Source organism: Sceloporus occidentalis, unplaced genomic scaffold, assembly GCF_023333645.1.
Source record: "Sceloporus occidentalis isolate IW3139 unplaced genomic scaffold, rSceOcc1.0.p SCAF_61, whole genome shotgun sequence".
Taxonomy (NCBI): Eukaryota; Metazoa; Chordata; class Lepidosauria; order Squamata; family Phrynosomatidae; genus Sceloporus; species Sceloporus occidentalis.
In genome coordinates this window covers 1336190-1356229 of record NW_028317041.1, presented here as the reverse complement: position 1 = coordinate 1356229, position 20040 = coordinate 1336190, and the positions used below count along the sequence as shown (strand labels likewise).

Here is a 20040-nt window from a genome sequence, read left to right as displayed (position 1 = left end):
AACAATGGAGAATTAATTTTGTTAAGATACATAAACTATCATTTAATCTTTATTAGCTTCAGTTTTTTATCATTTTTATGGGGCGTAAAACAATCCAAAAAGCCTGCAAACTATTGGTTTATAATTGATGGGCTTTTAAAACCCTCCTGATTAGACCAGGTGAGATGTACTTAGTCGCCTGTAAATCCTGGTCTGGAGTACCAGTCCACCCTGCTCTTCTGGATACTCCACCCCAGGGACCCATTACACAATTTATAAGTCACATTCCTATATTTTAGTTATTTATTGTGCCTGCAAACTATTGGTTTATAATTGATCAGACATACCATGTGAACTGAACAGGTTACTTCTCCTTTGAAATATATAAAACTATAATTCTATTCACTAAATTCTAGAGAAGCATAAGGCATGGACAACATCTATCTATTATGTTTCACAAAAGAACAAAAGGAATGCCTTTCTCACCATGGAAATCTGGAATCACATCTCTCCCTTATTTTCATACACCAGTTAAACATTAACAGAATATAAGTTGGTCAGTTTCCTAACAGTTATCTCTATGGTATTTAAAAAAATGTTTTGAATAATCCAAGCAAACCCTTCCCTGTCCTGTGTGTCACTAACCTTTTCATATAATTCTCTCTCTCTCACTGAAGTAAATGCTACCAATAAAATCGGTAATCATATATAGGGGAATGCTGGACCCTTCTGGCCTGGCAGGCAGGTATACTCAAGTGGCTCAATCGGCTGCTTGAACCCCCTGTAACTAACATATGCACTTATACCCACTCATGCTACACACATATACTTACAGTAACACACACAAATTCATGCTAACACACACTAACGCTCAAACACACAGATACTTGCTCATGTTAATACACACTCCCTCTTACACACACCTAAACATACACACTCACTCCAACTCCCATATCATCTCTCTCACACTCTCCCTGCTTCCCTCCTCTCACCCTTTTTACCTTCCAAGTGCATTCTTTCTGAAGCAATGGTTCTGCTGTCAGCAATACATGAAATGATGGTGTGTATGCCCTGGAAAAATGGCTGATAACTATGAAATTATTACATTTACACCAGGAGCTGTAATATCACTATTCATTCTCTACTGATTAGTGCTGATTAGTGTCATGGGCAATATGTATAAAAACATTAACCCTTTGTCAGAGTGATTTGCAATCTTCCATAAAGTAAAGAGATTATGAGAAATTATGTATTACCCGTAATTATATTTTTTTTAGTATGCAGACTCGTCGTGTTGCATGAGGCAACAATGTTTTCCCTTTTTCAAAAAATGAAAATAAGATTAATAAACATATTTAACCCCTTCGTGACAAAGGCTGATTCTATTTTTTGTACCCTTCGTGACAATGGCTGTTTTATCGTTTCTGCGGTGTTTGTGTTTAGCTGTAATTTTCTCTTAACCCATTTACTAAACCCACACAAGTTATATATTGTTTTTTTCAGGACAAGAAGGGCTTTCTTAAGACACCATAATTTTTTATATATGATGTAATTTTCTATAATAAAAATAATAAAATATGACGAAAAATTAAAAAAAAAAAAAAAATTCTCACTTTTATTTGAAAAATCTTTTATTCATCATAAAAAACTACTGAAAAAACCTGCTAAATAGATTCTACTATTTGTCCCGAGTTTAGAAATACCCAATGTTTTTATGTTTTTTTGCTTTCTTCTACACGTTATGGGGCAATAAGTACAAGTAGCGTTTTGCTATTTCAAAACCATTTTTCTCTGAATCTGGTAATTCTGTCTCCATGTGGTATTTGGGGCATCTTTGAAGCCAGCAAATTAAATTTACCCCACCAAACCATATATTTTTGAAAACTAGACACCCCAGGGTATTTTAGATGCTGATAGTTTAACCCTTTCCATGCACTAATCCTACCACCAACCCTTGTCAAAGTTTGTGATAGTAATAGTTTTTGCTGTTTTTTAAACATACTTTGTACTTCAGGTGTAAAATTACAGCTCCTGGTATGTTGTTGCTGTCACACAACACCCCGATATGTGTTCAGCAACATCTCCTGAGTACATTGATACCCCACATGCATGGGTTTGTCAGATTGTTTGGGGGCAAAAGGGCCAAATTTGGAACATGCCTCCTCAGCCGTATACCGCTGCATGGCAACAATTGCAGCAAAAATAGTGGGGAAGGAAAGGGTTAATGGCTCTAATAAAAAAAATTAAAAAAACCCTAAAAAAAAAGTACAAAAAAAAAAAAAGTAAAAAAAAATGTAAAAAAAAAGAACCCCAAAAACAATTGCCACTATGCAAGATCACTGTTTATGCAGTGATCAATGGCAATGAAGGGGTTAATATTAAATGGGTGGCTCTTATAAGAGCCTTTGGATCAATATATATATATATTATTGAGAATACCTAAAAACACACTGATCTGTCTCTCTCCCTCACTAGAAGCAAGTGAAGGAGGGGGGCAGATCCAATACTGATCAAAGGCAATGTTTAGAAAACATTGCCTTTGATTTATCAAATCATGATCACTCTTATGAGTGATCTGACCACTAGGGGTGTTATTCACTGGATGTCCATGACATCCAGCAACACCCCCCCCGATGATGACAGCAGGCTCCGCCCCCGGCTTGATGGGCGCCGCCATCTTGAAACACCGCATGTGTTTCGAAGACGCCGGCACCGGGAAGGTAAGTTGAGCATTTAGGAAGCGATCGCGAGTCGCTTCCTTTGCTAAACAGGTGTTGCAAAGATGCCTCGATACTGAGGCATCTTAGCAACACCAGCTAAGCAAAGGAAGCGACTCGCGATCGCTTCCTAAACCCGTTTTTCGGCGGCGGGCGCCGCCATGTTTGAAAGACGTGCAGTCTTTCAAACATGTTTTTTTATTTGCTCCTAGGAGCGATTGGGGGGGGCCGGGAATGTTTTTTTTGGTGTTGCTCAATGCCTCGATGTCAAGGCATTAGAGCAACACCGTTTGAGTGAAAAAATCGATCACGGATCGATTTTTTTCACCCGTTTAAAGACGTGCCGGTCCTGGCACGTCAATTGTCATAATCGTCACGATTTTCGGTGACGTGCCCGGACCGGCAATTGTCATCAAGGGGTTAAAGAGAACTGGCAATGAAATCCTCTAGTTACAACTAAAATAATATATTACAAATAAGTAGGTTTTGTGTGTTAGGATATCTTCCTTAGTTAAATAATATGGATGCAAGATGAAAAGAAAAGGTGACTAAGTCCCTGATATTTGGTCCTACCACAACACAATGTAGCCTTAGGTGGTCTGCTTACCAACTGATGTCTCATGCATGGTAAGGTCTGATGAAGTCTGAGATCTCTAGCAAGGATCTCTAGCTCAGTTTTCTGGGATAACACTATTGTCATAGATATACCTCCAACACTTGCCAGTTTGTCCTCAGAAAGGTTTGGGCTTTCATCCCAGTGTGACCTGTGCTTGTATTAAATGCTAGAAATGAAGTTTTCTGTAATGAAAAACCTCATCTAACACATTGTATCCCAATAACACAAAGTAGAGTCATTTCAGTGGCATGTTCCTTTGTTGCCCTGGGTGAAGCATCTGTGATTTTGCGAATTCTCTAGCTGCATTATTCATTCTCATTTTGGCTAATTTCAGCATCACTTATTAAGTAGACATGTGGCCAAGCAAATGCACCTTACTGATGTCTTCATATCTTTTTGTGAATAATATCCTGTTGTACACTTTATAAGATGATATATAATTGAACATCTACAATCATCATGTTTACCTTCTGCTTGCACTTGAAGCACTTTTCAATAAAAGCAGTTCAAGAGCTATTTTTAACACTGCTTTTGAATACATGAACTGTGAATAAATGAAGCTTTTCCAGGTAGCTAACCAACAACATCAGTTTTAATTATGCTTATGAAGGTATTGCATGTGTTCTCCTACAGCTTGTGCTTTTGGTGTGAGATGATCTTTCATGTGAACCCATCATCTAGAGTTACCATCAGTGGCGGAACTACCGGGGTCGCGACTACGACCGGGCCTTGGAGTTCTGCCAGTCAGGGGGGCCCAAGGGGTGCCAAGCGGTTGCTGAAAACAACCGCTCGCCACCTCTTGGGCCCCCCTGACTGACAAAAATCCAGGACTCCTCTGCTCCCCGCCGCCACCGCCGCCGCTGCCTGCCTCAGCGCTGCCCAGAGTGCAGTGTTGGGACCGTGAGGCGTTTGTCTCGTGTGCCGGCGCTTCACGCTGAGCGCCGGCATATGACGTCATATGCCGGCGCTCAGCAGTGAAGCGCCGGCATCCGAGACAAACGCCTCACGTTCCCAACACAGGAGTTGACGGTAAGTGACCTACAAAGGGGGGTAGGGAGGGAGTGGGTAGATCGTGAGAAGGGGGGGTAGTGAGGGAGTGGGTAGATCGTGAGAAGGGGGGGTAGGGAGGGAGTGGGTAGATCGTGAGAAGGGGGGGTAGGGAGGGAGAGGGTAGATCGGGAGAAGGGGGGGTAGTGAGGGAGAGGGTAGATCGTGAGAAGGGGGGGTAGTGAGGGAGAGGGTAGATCGTGAGAAGGGGGGTAGGGAGGGAGAGGGTAGATCGTGAGAAGGGGGGGTAGGGAGGGAGAGGGTAGATCGTGAGAAGGGGGGTAGGGAGGGAGAGGGGAGCTCGTGAGAAGGGGGGGTAGGGAGGGAGAGGGGAGATAGTGAGAAAGGGATAGATGGGTTGGGGGGGCCCTTAACAGATTCTCGCACCGGGGCCCTGAGGTTTCTAGTTATGCCCCTGGTTACCATAGTTCAGACAGAAACAGCACAACTTGTTTTCATGTTTAATTTACATTCTACATGAAGCCAATTCCTATCAATTGTATAGCTATTTAGTTTTCAATACACGCAGTGAATGTGTTATATTTACTGCATTGTGAGGTTGGGAATAATTAGTGCAGGAATTGGAGAAGACATTAGATAATGATAATCACGAGAGGCCTCTGCCATGTATCACCAATACTGATGCATTTATGATGCAGAATATAACAGTAACTCCTTGCAGAGCTGTCTAGGAAATATGCAAACCTGGGAACTTCTGGGCTCCGGCTACTCGGAGCCTTCCCTTGCGAGACGTGGCCAGGACTGCACATTGACGTTGGTGGGCGGCAGTAGGAAACACCCCCATTGAAAGGAAAATGGGCGGGGAACGGGGCGTGTCAAGGCCCTGCTCCCCCTACCCGGAAGATTCAGGTCTTGACCCGGAGATCCGGAGAAAAAGTGCTCACCCGGCAATCTACGAGTCAAACCCGGAGAGTTCCCAGGTATGGAAATAGGTACTATTACATCCTAAGCTATTCAACATCGGTAGATCTCTAAAGCTATCAGCTTGTCACATACACAAAAAATAATCCTTTGCCATTTTACATGCAGCTTCAAGCAGCCAATCAGTGATGTGAGAAACTACTTATAAAATGCTTTGTCATTGTTAAGACGGCTGCCCTGGCCACTGGATGACCCCTTTAGTTAATTTAGCCATGCTAACCACTATGAGGATGACTGTTGCCATTTAGGGCTATGGACTAGGTAAGTATTCACTATCATCACATTATCCAAAGAATCCTGGAACACTTATGTTTTAAATCACTTTAACACTTTGGCAATAATAAAATGAGCCAATTTGATGGTGCAAAGCTCAGACGATATCCTGAAGCACATTAAACATACGGAAGTCTTCTGGATGCCATGAATATAAAGATACCTAGTTCCCCATAAAGTTCCCCATAAAGATTCAGGGAGCTCATGATTCATCTGAAGTGGCTTGCATTAAAATTCATTGCCTTTTTTTAACGAGCTTCATTGCTGCAGCTGGTTTAACAACTGTCACTGGATAATTCTACCACGGACTGAGTTCCTCCAAAGGTATATTAAAAAGTAATGATCAGCTCGAAAACTTTAGCTTTTCTGAAACAATTCTTTAGTAATAAGTTGTATCCTTAAGATTTTTGAACAATCACATAAACAACACACTTATATGCTGTCTCGCATATTTTACAAGAATCCCTGGGCTTGATTCAGTGAGCTGTCTAAATGTTAATTGGCTTTAATAGGGGAAAACTGCATGGTTAGCAATTCAATGACCTGTCTAAACTTAAAGACACGAGAGGTCCTTTTACATGGTGTCCCCCATGCTTTTGCACCTTTCCTCACCCGACTATTTTCCGTGCAGGAGATGTGTTGGCCAAACGCACCCCTGGCATGAGATATTAATACCGCCAGTAGGCTCTAGTGCTGGCTCAACGAATGGTCCAAGTGAGGGTCTAATGATTTCAACAAGTTCCTTATTAATGCCTTGAATTCTTGGCAATATGATCTCAGCATTCAAATTGAACAAATTCAGTGGAAATAAACAGAGCTTCCCATTGTTTAAACATGATAGAATTACAAGATTATGTTACGTTGGTACTTAATCCCTGTTAAAATAGCCAAATACAAACAGAGTGTTTCTCCCATATGTTGGAGATGCAACATGGACCATGGTACATTTAGACATATTTGGTGGAATTGTAGTAAGATTGAGCAATCCTGGCATGAACTATTTATGATAATTTCAGAACTCATAAATAAGGTCATCTCACCTACCCCAGATAGGGAGAAGGGAGTGAGACGGGGGGATAGGGGGTAGATAGGGAGAAGGGAGTGAGAAGGGGTAGGTAGGACAAAAGGGAGTGAGAAGGGGTAGATAGGGCAATCATACTCCTATCATGCCAAGTCTGGGAGTACATCCTGGAATCTGGGTATGTCTGGGCATGATAGAAATGTTATTGCTGTTAACAATCATATATATATATATATATATATATATTAATATTGTTATTTAATTGTTTTGTCCTATTTTGCTGTGTTACTTACTTGAAATAAAAGTGTTAGATTTTTTTTTATGGTGTGTGGGGGGGCCATATTCGGTTTCGGCCAGGTAAATGCTGCATTTTCGGTTTCAGTCCAGAATTCGTTTCGGTGCATCCCTACTACTAATGAAGTGGTAGGCCTACACCACATCAATGTTTGGCTTAGTATATAGTGATAGGAGTTATGCTGCACTATTGTCAATGTCTGGCTCAATGTATAGTGATAGGGATTACGCTGTACCACCGTCAATGTGTGCCTCAGTATATAGTGATAGGTGTTATGCTGTACCACCCTCAATTTCTGCCTCAGTATATAGTGATAAGTGTTATGCTGTACCACCGTCAATGTCTGCCTCAGTATATAATGATAACAGTAAGTGTTATGCTGTACCACCTTCAGTGTCTGCGCCGGTATATAACGGTAAAAGCTATGCAGTTTTAAAGTGTGTGTAGGGGTGCCACATACAGGATCCGCCCCAAGTGCCAAATACTCTAGGTACGCCCCTGATAGTAGGCCAACCTAACAACTATAAGTGGAATGCGTGTTTGTTATGAACGTGTTTTTTTCTTTTTTCTTCTTTTCTCTTGATGTGTTGGACCTGGAGATAATTAACGGATATCCCGGTCTGCCTTTAACCCCTTCAGTACCGGGACGTACCTGGTACTTCCTGGTTAACAGTCACCGGTAGACCGGGACGTACCAGGTACGTCTCCTCCAAAAAACGCCCCCACATCACCACAATCGCACAGCCTGTCTAAGCCCGCCCCCAAGCCCACGATCACTCCCACGGAGTGATTTTGTAGGCAGAAACTGCGATTGCAGAAAAATCTGCAATCGCGGTTTCAGCTGCCACAGGCAGCTTCATGGAAGGGGGGGGGTGTTGAATGGGTCCCCACACAAGTGTGGGGACCTGATCCAACACCCCCCTGCTGCCTGATCGCTCCATGAGAGCGTCAGTGCAGCGTTAACCCCTTCAATGCCGCGATCGCGTTTGTAGGGGGTTCTGCTGCTGGTGGTCCAGCAACAGCAACAGCAAAAACGACCCCCCAGAAGTCCTCTGATCAGTCCTGTAGGACTGATCAGAGAGACTCCTCCCCTACAATTTCCAGTCTATTGGAGATTGTGTCAGAGGCAGCTTCAGGGACAGGGAGACAGGGTTCTTTGGTCTCCACATGAGTGTGGAGACCAGACCCCCCCACCCTTCCTCAGTTAACCCCTACCCCCCCTCTACCTCAATTAACCCCTTCAATGCTGCGATTGTGTATGAGCCCCATCGCAGCATTGCAGGGGTTAATATTAGTCCCCACAAGCTTGTGGGGACTAAATATCAGTCAATGCTGTGCTTCAATGGAGCATCAGCATTGAAAGAGTTAAAAAAAAATGTAAAAAATAATAATAATAATAAAAAAAATAAAAATAAAAAATAAAATAAAAAAAAAAAAAAATAATAATAATAATAAAAAAAAATAACAGCACTGACCTGAAAGTCCAGGGTGCTTCCAGGTCAAATGCTGGGCTGGGCTGATCAGATCGCTCCTGGCCAATAGGAGTGATCGGATCATTATGGCAGCTCACGGATGACCCTGCTCTACAAAGAGAGAGGGGTCATCTAGGGTAATTTATGAAAAAACACAAATTATTAATAAATGAAATAATCATAATTATTACCTGATCACTTGTCGGTGACATTTTAAGTCGCTGATTATTGATCGGTCTCCCTGATTGATGTCAGCGGCCTAAACCTGTCACTTACAAGTAATCTGATGAAAAAAAATATTAAAAAAAAAATGTAAATGCACATGTTCCAGTTTTGCCCTCATAGCTTCCTCAAAAAATGCATGAACCATGCATGTGAGGTCTTGTTGGAATCAGGGGATCTTGGTGAACAAAATGTGGTGTTTTCTTCCACTGTTGCACTTATGGTGTGCAAGAAATTCAGTGCAAAATTGAAATGTATGCGTTAAAAAAGCAGTAAAATAATTTCCCTGTGAAGTTTGGCAGACATCAGTGAAGAAATGGCTAGCTGAAAACTGTCAAAACTACCCTAGTTGAACACCTTGACTTGTCTACTGTTCATAAATATATACTTTTATGGGGTACTTTACAGTGGAGGGGCTTCCAAAATGTCCCAAATGGGATATGGACCCAGTAAACCAATTCCTGAAAACTTGCGCATGTTCCAGCTATGGCCTCATGGCTTCCTCAAAAAATGCATGAACCATGCATGTGAGGCCGTGTTGGAACCGGGGGATGTTGGTGAACAAAATGTGGTGCTTTCTTCCACTGTTGCACATATGCTGTGCAAGAAATAAATTTTAACATTGAAATGTATTTGTTAAAAACGCAATAAAATAAATTTTCCGTGAACTTTGGCAGACATCAGTGAAGAAATGGCTAGCTGAAAACTGTCAAAACTACCCTAGTTGAACACCTTGACTTGTCTACTGTTCATAAATATATACTTTTATGGGGTAATTTACAGTGAGGGGCTTCCAAAATGTCCCAAATGGGATATGGGCCCAGGAAACCAATTTCTGAAAATTCCAAATGTGAAAACGAAAATGCGCATGTTCCAGTTTTGCCCTCATAGCTTCCTCAAAAAATGCATGAACCATGCATGTGAGGCCTTGTTGGAACCGGGGGATGTTGGTGAACACAATTTGGTTTTTTTCTGCAGTTGCACATATTCTATACAAAATATAATATAAAATCTAAAGCAACATTGCAACATATGCAAAAAACCCCCAAAAATATAAAAATACCTCAAAATTTGGCAGCAATTGGCGATAAAATCCCTGTTTGAAAAGTGTCAAAATGACACTTTTTGTACACCTTGACTTATCTACTGTTCATAAACATATAATTTTGGGGGGGTAATCAGTATCTGTGACAACTATTGGAGTTATTAGACTACCATGCCAAATTTGAAAAAAATTACATTTCAAAAACGTGATGCATGCCTTGCAATATTTGCCCTATACTGGTCAAAATAGATAAAAATCCTGGCCATGTTGGGTGGTTTCCAAATCAGGACAACTTAATGAATATATTTGGGATAATTTTTCCCCATCGGTTCAATGTGTGTACAATTTGTATGTATACAAAACTGTAAAAAAATTCGTTTTTTTCATTTTTTCCCCACTTTTTCCAGTTTATTTCAAACAAAACAATGTACTACCCAGCTTAATATGGTTTCAAATGAAAGCCCTACTTGTGCTGAAAAAAACAATATATGATTTGTGTGGGTGCACCAATTGATAAGAGAGAAATTACAGTTGAAGAAAGACATGGCAAAAACACAAAAACGGCTGCAGTCCTTTAGCAACACGTTAGTATCAAAATCCCAGTCCTGAAGGGGTTAATTCTAAAATTGATGTGCTGATTATATTTATTACCGTATTTGCTCGATTATAAGACGAGGTTTTTTCCAGAAAAAAACTTCTGAAAAACCGACCTCGTCTTATAATCGAGGTCGTCTTGTAATCAGGCCTCAGATCATCCCCCACGATACCTCACAATTCCATCGGCAGCCGCCGCCGCCGTATCAGCTGCAGCCACCGCCGCCGCTTCTGTATTCACGGCAGCCGCCGCCGCTTCTGTATTCGCGGCAGCCGTCGCCGTTTCTGTATTTGCGGGAGCCGCCGACTCCGTATCCGCGGCAGCCGCCGCCTCCGCCTCCGTAATCCGCGGCAGCAGCCGCCGCCTCCGTAATCCGCGGCTTCAGCATCCTCCGATGCGGCCGAATCGGAAGCTGTGACCATAACAGATGCGCGGGTCACGTGGGTCGCGCTGTTCTCACCTGACCCAGCTTCGTTTTTTACGTTTTGTGCCTATGATTCTATGCAAATCAGTCCTACCTGACAGTCTGTGCTCCTGTTCACAATTTGTGAAGAGGAGCATAGACTGTCAGGTAGGAATGATTTGCATAGCTGGTTCAATTAGGGGCACAACCTAGTGAACTACATTTCCCATGATTCCCAGACCCCTTTAAGCGTGACTGAGGAGCATGGGACATGTTGATGGGACATGTTGATGGGACAAGTTGATGGGACATGTTGATGGGACATATAGATCTGCTATTCCCACTGACAGGTGAGAAAGAAAAAAGAAAAAAACACAAAAACAGTGGTTTTGATTTTTTTCCCATTAGGGTCGTCTTATATTCAGGCCTTTTCTTTTTTTCCCCAATGAGATCCAAAATTTGAGGGGTCGTCTTATAATCGGGGTCGTCTTATAATCGAGCAAATACGGTATATTCTTATGCTGTTATTTATAGTACATCTATGTATCTATGTATCTACTTAATTGTAAGATTATTGATATTTAAAAAAAAAAATTCCTTTATCTTTTTTTGTCAATATCCTGTAATTTTGTATTACTATTTAATAAATAAAAAATAAAAAAAACAAGACCATGTCCTGGAAAATCAGTGAAGTGAAACTTTGGACCATGGAGAAAGTAGGAAGCTGTGCGTCTGCAGCTGCTCTCTAAGCTGTGTATATATTAGTATTATTTTATGTTTTATATAGCACCATCACACTGTAGCGCTGTACAATGGGTAAACAGGACATAACAAGTAGTGCATAACAATCTGAATTACAGAAAAAATGGTATGGAGAGCCCTGCTCAAACAAGCTTACAATCTCTCTCCCCTATGGCTTGGCTCCCCTCTGACAGACACAATGTAACAGCTGGCACTGAGCACTGATACATTTAACTAGAATGCAGATTGGATACAAAGTAGTGAAAAAGTAATTTACAGTGTAGTTAAAGGGACACGCTAGCCATCATACACACTGTAATGGATATAACCCCTTTTAACTTTTATGTGTACTTTGCAAAACAATTTGGAGATTCTGCAGAATCCCCCCAAATGCATTAGACCCCCACAGCCAAATGCTATGTAGGAGATGTGTTCGGCCATCCCATTTCCATGTTTGTGGTATACTTACCTCTCGTCAGCTCCAGACAGCTTGGCGAACGCTTCTGGCGGGTTTGCTCAGACCCTGCGGGCATTAGTAGAAGGTCCTCTCTATTGATTTTAATGGAAGCACTTTCCTGCCTCTGGTTCAAGAAGCCAATCGGTGGCAAGATTTATTGCCCGGTGGAGGAGGAGGGCAGCTGCTGCAGCTTCAAGGGCAGGTAAGTGCATTATTTTTAAACTCCTTTTTAGAGAATGCATTTTTAATTGCTCTGTGAATCTCTGAATATGCATTCTTGAAAAAGTACAAAGTATATGTAATTACCTGAGATAAAATCATCAGCTGCCCGCCTCTGCGGTTCAATGATTCTGATTGGCTGTTTGAAGCAGTCAGTCAGTGGCAGGAAAGCGCTTCCATTGAAATCAATGAGACTGATTTCCTTGCACGTGCATGAGGGTCTAAAGAGACCACTTCCGCAGCATTCGCCAAACCAGCGCTGGAGCATGTGTGTGTGTGTGTGTGTGTGTGTGTTTAACCTCTTCAGTGCTGAAATGCCACTTGTGTGTGGGGAGAGAGAGAGAGAGAGAGAATTTTGGAATGACAAGCTTTCGGGAGCTCTTCTCCCTTTCTCCAGAGATGCACAGACATTCCATTAAACATCACAAGGAAAATTCCTACTGCACCCCTGTGGGACACCACTTCACCCAAAATGACCATTCTATCAAGGACCTAAAAATCAAAGTACTGAAAGGGGACTTCAGTAATACCAAAGAAAGACAAACATTTGAAGTCAGAATGATTCAACTATTCAACAGCAAGAATAGAGGACTCAATGTCGATTTGGGTTTCCTGTCCCACTACACAGGTTTTACATAACCCCCCACCTGCTATATGTACTGTATTTTTAAGTGCACCATGTTCATCTATATGTACCTGTATATATGATAACACGTGTAGACATATACATTCCCATCCCTATATTCATCACTGCATTCCTATTCCCTGTATGTGAGCACTAGCATCTTATGGGGTTTTTTGGGGTTTTTTTTGTGTCAATTTATCTTCAGCAGTGCTAAAACCCCCCCTCAAAATTCCCCACTCAGAACATTTATGACCCTCTGGAGGGACACATACTTTTACAACATCTCACCCTCCCTTATCAGATCTGGGTAGTAAGCCCCCCTCCCCTGCCACACAACATTGAATTCTATGTGTGTTTTGCTCAGAAATGTTTTAGACTTGAGAAAGGGAGAAGAGCCCCCGAAAGCTTGTCATTCCAAAATTCTATTAGTCCAATAAAAAAGGTATTATCACAAGATACTTATTCCATCTGTTATTTGAGATATATATATATATATATATATACACACACATATATATACATATATATTTATATACGGGAAAGTGGCATATATATATATATATATATATATAGTTAACCTCTTCTGTGCTAGAGTGCAGCATTTCTGTGTGTATTTAACTTATTCAATGTTGGAATATGTGTATGGCATAGTGTATGACATAATGTACACAATGTGCCATATTGTTAGGTGTGTGCATGGCACTGTCCCTGCAATGGGAGTAATGGGTGCTGTTACTAATATCCTATGGAGCTTGTACTTTATTTGAAGTTAAAAAACCTGTGTCTCAGCAGGCCTCTACCCCATATGGTAAAGTTATTATAGGAGTTCTTCCATGGCAATCCCATATAGTCAAGTGCTGTGGTTTTTTATTTTTTTTGTAATGTTTTAAAATAAATTCATAAAGCTAATTTTGAAATAAATTGTATTTCCTTAAATAGGTGAGCAGGCGGAAAATGGCAGCCTGGTGACATTACTATGATGTTATTCTAAGTTCAATCGATATATTTGGATAAACACGATGTATTAATTCGGTAATGTGGTGGAGTCTGAACGGCATTTAACTCATCACGTAGAAGACGGCGGAGCAGCGCATTCCTCCATGCTGCCGCTAGGTGGCCCCACTCAGTTCTCGCACACAGGGCCTCCTCCTCTCGCTGGTTTCCTCTCCTTGTGAAATCTCGCGTGTACGGCCTGTACTTCCTCTTTCTCTCCCAGCTCGGCAAGATGGCAGTCGGCAAGAACAAGAGGCTGACCAAAGGTGGCAAAAAGGGTGCCAAGAAGAAGATGTAAGTTCAAATAAGCAGCAGGAAGGGTGATGTGTTGCTTGGGTATGCGGCCTCGACGGCCGCTGGGGTCTGGGGTGTCGGATGGCTTTGATATGTGACGGATGGTAACCCGAAGGAGCCCGGCAACATGACCTGCGGGCCCGAAAGCAGCGGCCTGGCAGTAGCTGGAGCACACGGGGAGTTCCTTTGTGGGGTAACTTGTAGCTTTTATTTTATTTTTTTGTGCTGCTCGGTGCTGTGTTCGCGCTGGGAAGGGGCATGTCGGTGACAGGCAGTTACAGTAAGCTGCTGCATGCCGGCGGTGTACATGTTCCACGTTTAAGTAGTAATGCAGTGTGACACCGATCATGGGTCTTTAATGCCTTCTCGCAGCGCTTGTGTCCTATCAGGCTGTCAAAAGTAGCGTGGGCCGTGGTGCATCCAGTGACTTCTGTGTGCGCGTTATGGGGTATATGTGTCTGTGCATAAATGTGTTATTGGGGGTGTGTGTGTGTATATGTATGTGTATATGTATGTGTGTGTGTATATATATCTATATATATATATATATATATATATATATATATATGTGTGTGTGTATATACTCACTTTCTCTGCTTCCCACATGTTTTATGAGGGTCTTGAAATGGCATTACTTTGGAGGTGGTGGTGGTAGAAACTTTGCCACTTAAGACATCTAAATGGGGACCTTCACTTGTGCAATGATCTTCCAAACATAGAAAATGGTTGAAAGTTTGAGTTGGACACGGTGGGCATAAATATGGGACAGTTATGGGGATGTGCTGTCGGCTTGGGACTAATATAAAGGCTTGTTCTTTCAGTGTTGATCCCTTCTCCAAAAAGGACTGGTATGATGTTAAGGCACCAGCAATGTTCAACATCCGCAACCTTGGCAAGACTTTGGTCACCAGGACACAGGGAACCAGTAAGTTCACACACGCTAATCTATAAACTTGAGTTCATGAGTTTCCTGAAATCTGTTCAGTTCTTCTTTCCCATGTAATGGGAAGTAATTTGCGCTATGATTGTATAGGATTCATCCTGTACCTTTTCTTGAAGGCTTCTGCTGCTCCTGCAGCGCTCATGTACTACAGATTTTAGTACATAATGTGTTTAAAGCTTATAGTTGATTTGTTTTATCTGGCCCTGGTCACCAAAAGCCAACTGTTTTGCTTGACCAGAATTCATGAGCCTGTGCTTTTTTTATTATATATAATTTTATTATATATTATGTATTAAAAGCTTTTAAGGCCCAGGCTTATTTCCCTTTATCTGTTTAAACAAGGCATTTATAACTGGTGTGATTTATTGTATACACGCTTACATACTTGATTTTTCCTCTTAAACAGAAATTGCCTCTGATGGGCTGAAGGGTCGTGTCTTTGAGGTGAGCCTTGCTGACCTGCAAAACGATGAAGTTGCCTTCCGTAAATTCAAGCTGATTACAGAAGATGTCCAGGTTAAGAACTGTCTCACCAACTTTCATGGAATGGATCTCACCCGTGACAAAATGTGCTCCATGGTCAAGAAATGGCAGGTATGCACATGTTGTTCTATGTGGACTAGCACAAAATGTTCTCTGTTGGTATCAAGGAGCTTAATGGTAATGCAAGGTTGCGGTGTGATATATATTTGGTTTTATAAATGCTTTTTAGCTGCTCGGTTGAACACAAGTGGTCACTTGTATCACATTGGTACCTTGGCAGGGTTGTCGTGTTACTTGTCTCCTGCAGAGTTAGTTCCTGCTCATATTAATAGTAAAACTTTTCTTCACATATGCTTCATCTTTAAACCATTTAACCCCAAAAAGTCATATTGCACCCCTGTTACATTACATGGGTGATCACTCACAACCGTGATTTAAGTTTTTCCAAGTAAGTTTGTAGGAGAGAAGTGACCTGGATTTTCCCTAGAAAAGAATAACATGCACTAATACAGAGAGGCGAGCATTAGTCCATGAGATATATACTGAAAGGTGCATACAAGCGTAACTTGGCAAATACAAATGTATTTCATTTGGTGGGAAAGGGCTGTATGGGTTTATTCACCAGTGTTGGCAGGATTTATTTTTTTTTATTCTCCCTGCCAACAGCAAGGCTTCTTGTAAGAAAAATTGGCAGTTTTTTTTTCTTCAAATTTATTGATTTTTAAATATATAACACATACCAATAACATACAAAGTATGAAAAATATGTACAACAATTCCGATCCATTATGAATCCGAAAATCAAACTTACGCTTATAACTTCACTATCGTATATTGGGAATTACCAGTTTTTTTGAAAACTTACTGTGCTTAATGAATTCAGTGAGCTGAAACTACTGTCCTGTAAGCTCTTTTGCAAACTGATTCTGTTAAAATACAATTTCTGTTTAAAGTAAATGCATATTCTGGTTTGTTTAAAATGTTCTATACTCCTGCTTGCTTCCAAGATCAGCAAAATATGACACGTTTTGGTCCCAAATGAGTAACTGCGATTATGTTTTGAGATCGTTCTGACTTTCCCAATTGTATATTTAAGCAGTCAGGGGCTGCAGTGCTGTATATGTTGCTTGTCAAAATCAAGGCCATAGTTTTGATTAAAAAAAATGATGTCCAAAATGGCTAATTTTTTTTTAACTCTTTGCAGACCATGATTGAGGCTCACGTTGATGTGAAGACCACAGATGGCTACCTACTTCGCCTATTCTGTGTTGGATTCACCAAAAAGCGTAACAACCAGATTAGAAAGACTTCTTATGCCCAGCACCAGCAAGTACGTCAGATCCGCAAGAAGATGATGGAAATCATGACTCGTGAAGTGCAGACAAATGACTTAAAAGAAGTTGTTAACAAGCTGTAAGTATGTTAATTGTGAAAACACCCCAACCATAAACATGGGAAAGACTAACTGCTTCGGTCCCAAATGACTTGACCGTGATTATGGATCGAAATTGTGCTGACTTTCCTGTATATACAAATTTTTCACGTTTCTTATACTTGGCTTTTGCTTCTTGTTCCTAGTAATGCCATGTCATACCTCAAGCTCTGTCCCTGCTGGTACTTAGGTTATTTGTCAGTCCTCTCTGTGCGTGAAAGATGAATGCTGTTGGCACTGATATTGATGTCATCACTATCACTATTTTTTCTTGTAATTCATCAGATGGGCAGTGTAGCTGCTGTGTAAAAACTACAAAGGAGGGAACTGGCTTTGCCCATTGCTTGCAGCTTAATGTGATCATTCACCTACATGCTTTAAAGCAAAAGAACATGGTCACCAACTTAGAATAAAATGCACAGTGGAGTCAATTTACATGGGATCATGTACATTTAAACTGCATGCAGAATTTTATTTCAGTTGGAAAGTAGGCCGCCTTTTCGCTTCAGTAGCATGCTTCTGGGCTTCTACGCATAATGCATAAACTTAGTGGGGATTTTACAGAATGGAAAAGTTTTCCACAAAGACTAGCACTGTATATTGCGTATGTCTTTATATCAACTTAGTGGCGTTCACTGGGGGTTCTGTGGTTTATAAATATATATATATCTCATATATTGACCACCCCTCCCAAGTCTGTTTATTCAAGACAGCAAGCGCTTGCTGCATAAGTGTTGAGGTAATCATAGCAGTTGAGCTTGAAACATGACCTAAAAGGTTGGAGAGGTTTGTAGTAAAATGACGCCATGACCTGGTAGTAAAAATGCTTCTCAGTGTGATTCCTGGGAACTCTGGAGTAGAGGGAAATGTGGCAATAGCAGACCTCTTTCAAATGATTGGTTTTTATAAATTCCTGATACGTTTTGTTTTATAGAACTTGCAAAAACTGACAATGTTTTTAAATTGCAGAATTCCAGACAGTATCGGCAAAGACATTGAAAAGGCCTGCCAGTCCATCTATCCTCTACACGATGTGTATGTACGCAAAGTGAAGATGCTGAAAAAGCCAAAGTTTGAGTGTAAGTTACTATTTTCGTTTAGTACCATTATTTACCCTAGATATGTATTTCTAGCATACCAGCCAAATGTAATTATCAACATTTCTCTATAAACTCTAATCAACCCTTTCCTTAGGGATAAGATTTTGGCACAAATGTACTCTAGTTTTAGAGCGTACACTAGAGCTTGAGTAAACAATTTGTTCAAGCCCCAAATGATCCATGATTATTATAGTGAGATTGTTCTGGTGCTCCTGCTTCCTATCTCATTTTCTTATGTTGGTATATTTTTTAGGGCTTGAGTGAGAATGCAGAAAGTTCTGTGTGGTATATATTGGTTAGAGGACACTAACTAGGCATACTGTTTTCTTCCAGTGGGCAAACTTATGGAACTACATGGTGAAGGTGGTGGTGCTGGGAAGCCTGCAGGAGATGAGACAGGCGCCAAAGTAGAGCGCGCTGATGGATACGAACCCCCAGTTCAGGAATCTGTCTGAGATGCATAATATGAATTACAGCCTGTAAAGAAAATAAACACTTGTTCTATATAATCAAGTCTATTTACCTTTTTTCTTAACTTTGGTTAACTCATTTGTACTCATTACTTGTAGAAGTTGTTTGCATTTCACCTTGGGATAATCAAGTTGACCCCAATTTGTCATGCCTCAGTGTGAGAATGCGTGTCTCCTGTGAATCTTTAGGTTTAAAGATATTAATCTGACTTTACCTTTTTTGCTTCCCTTCAAACATAAAATATAATTGACACCTTAACACCAGAAGCCCTACTACTTACAGCCACGAGTGCTGCTGTTCTCTGGATCAGACCACTGGGTCGGTATGGATATTTACTTTCCTGTCCTTAGGGGCTGTAAAGATGTTATCTTTTTAAAATACCTCTATAGTATGACCAGTGATGCATGTATGAACAATTGACATGCCAGGCATGTCATGGAAATAGTTTAACATGTCCGTCTTTAACCAATATCAAAGATCACTTTCTTCTCCCAAACAGTATTGCTTTAATGCCTTGACGTTGAGGCATTTAGCAACACTGAAAAGTGCAGCCGAAGCCCCGTCTAATCCTCCCTGGAGTGTCAACGTGCTCCGTATTAAATATGGTGGCGTCCACCTGCTTTAAAAAGTTATAAAAGATCAATCTTATCGAGGCATTTCAATAACACTGTAAACCGTCCCCAGAATGCACTGTGACTGCTCCAGAGTGACCACAAGCGCCATAGTGAGATGTTGCCTCTCACAAAATGGCGCCCATTAAAAAACAAATTTAAGCTAGAGATGGGGGAATTTCTGCCAATAACTATACCCCTGATATTCAGTGTATGGTTGGCATATAATGCTTTAATTCTGGGCCATTTTATACAACGTAGCTCCTACGTTTTGAAAGAGTAGGGAACGATACCTTAACCTACTGGATACACTGACTACATTGGAACTCCAACATAAAGGTCTTAGACACTTTCATCATAACTATCCCTAAACCAGTGAAAACACCAAAGAAATGCGAGAACTTGATGACTTTCATGACTTGGCTCATCAAGTTATATTCTAAAATTTTGATAAGGTGAATCTGATTTTACTGTCCATAATCGACCTGGATCAAGTAGTTTTAGGTAACAAAGCTCTGTTGCTGTTACTATTTCTGGATGCTGAAAAGGCATTGTTTAAATTAGACCTATGAGGGAAACTCAAGCAATATAAACTTCAAGCTATTCTTATTCTGTACAAGCTATACTGGCCCTTTGCTCCTCTCCTAGAGCTAGAATTTGTTATGCTGGGTTTCAATCTGTTCCCTTTCAAATGACCAACGGTACGAGACAGGGATGCCCACGGTCCCCTCTTATTTTTGTGCTCACACTGGAACCTCTAGCCCTTGCTCTTAGCTCTCCTGACACGGCTTTCGCACTAGATCTATGGAGCATAAGACTGGATTATCTGCTGACATTGTTTTAGCCATTTCAAACCCAGGTGCTGCTCTTCACCCTCTCCAAAAGTTGCTGGTGTATTGACAGTGCTCTTACTACACAAACAATACAACCAAAAGTAAGGCTTTACCCATAGGGCTTACCCCTCAAGAGCCAACGTTTCCTTTGGAGAAATGAGTCAATGATTTGTACAGTCAAGCAGATATATCCACACAAGTATATAACATA

The 20040-nt window shown here is 41.1% G+C and overlaps 1 protein-coding gene across 1 annotated transcript; it reads left to right on the top strand.

The window, feature by feature from the left end:
* Positions 1 to 13894: 13894 nt before the first annotated feature.
* LOC149287393 (small ribosomal subunit protein eS1) lies at positions 13895 to 18423 on the top strand. Its single transcript, XM_089492883.1, has 6 exons — positions 13895 to 13956; positions 14778 to 14881; positions 15306 to 15493; positions 16587 to 16795; positions 17784 to 17893; positions 18248 to 18423. The coding sequence occupies exons 1-6, from the start codon at positions 13895 to 13897 to the stop codon at positions 18367 to 18369; spliced, it is 795 nt and encodes a 264-aa protein (XP_089349009.1). The 3' UTR covers positions 18370 to 18423.
* Positions 18424 to 20040: the final 1617 nt, after the last annotated feature.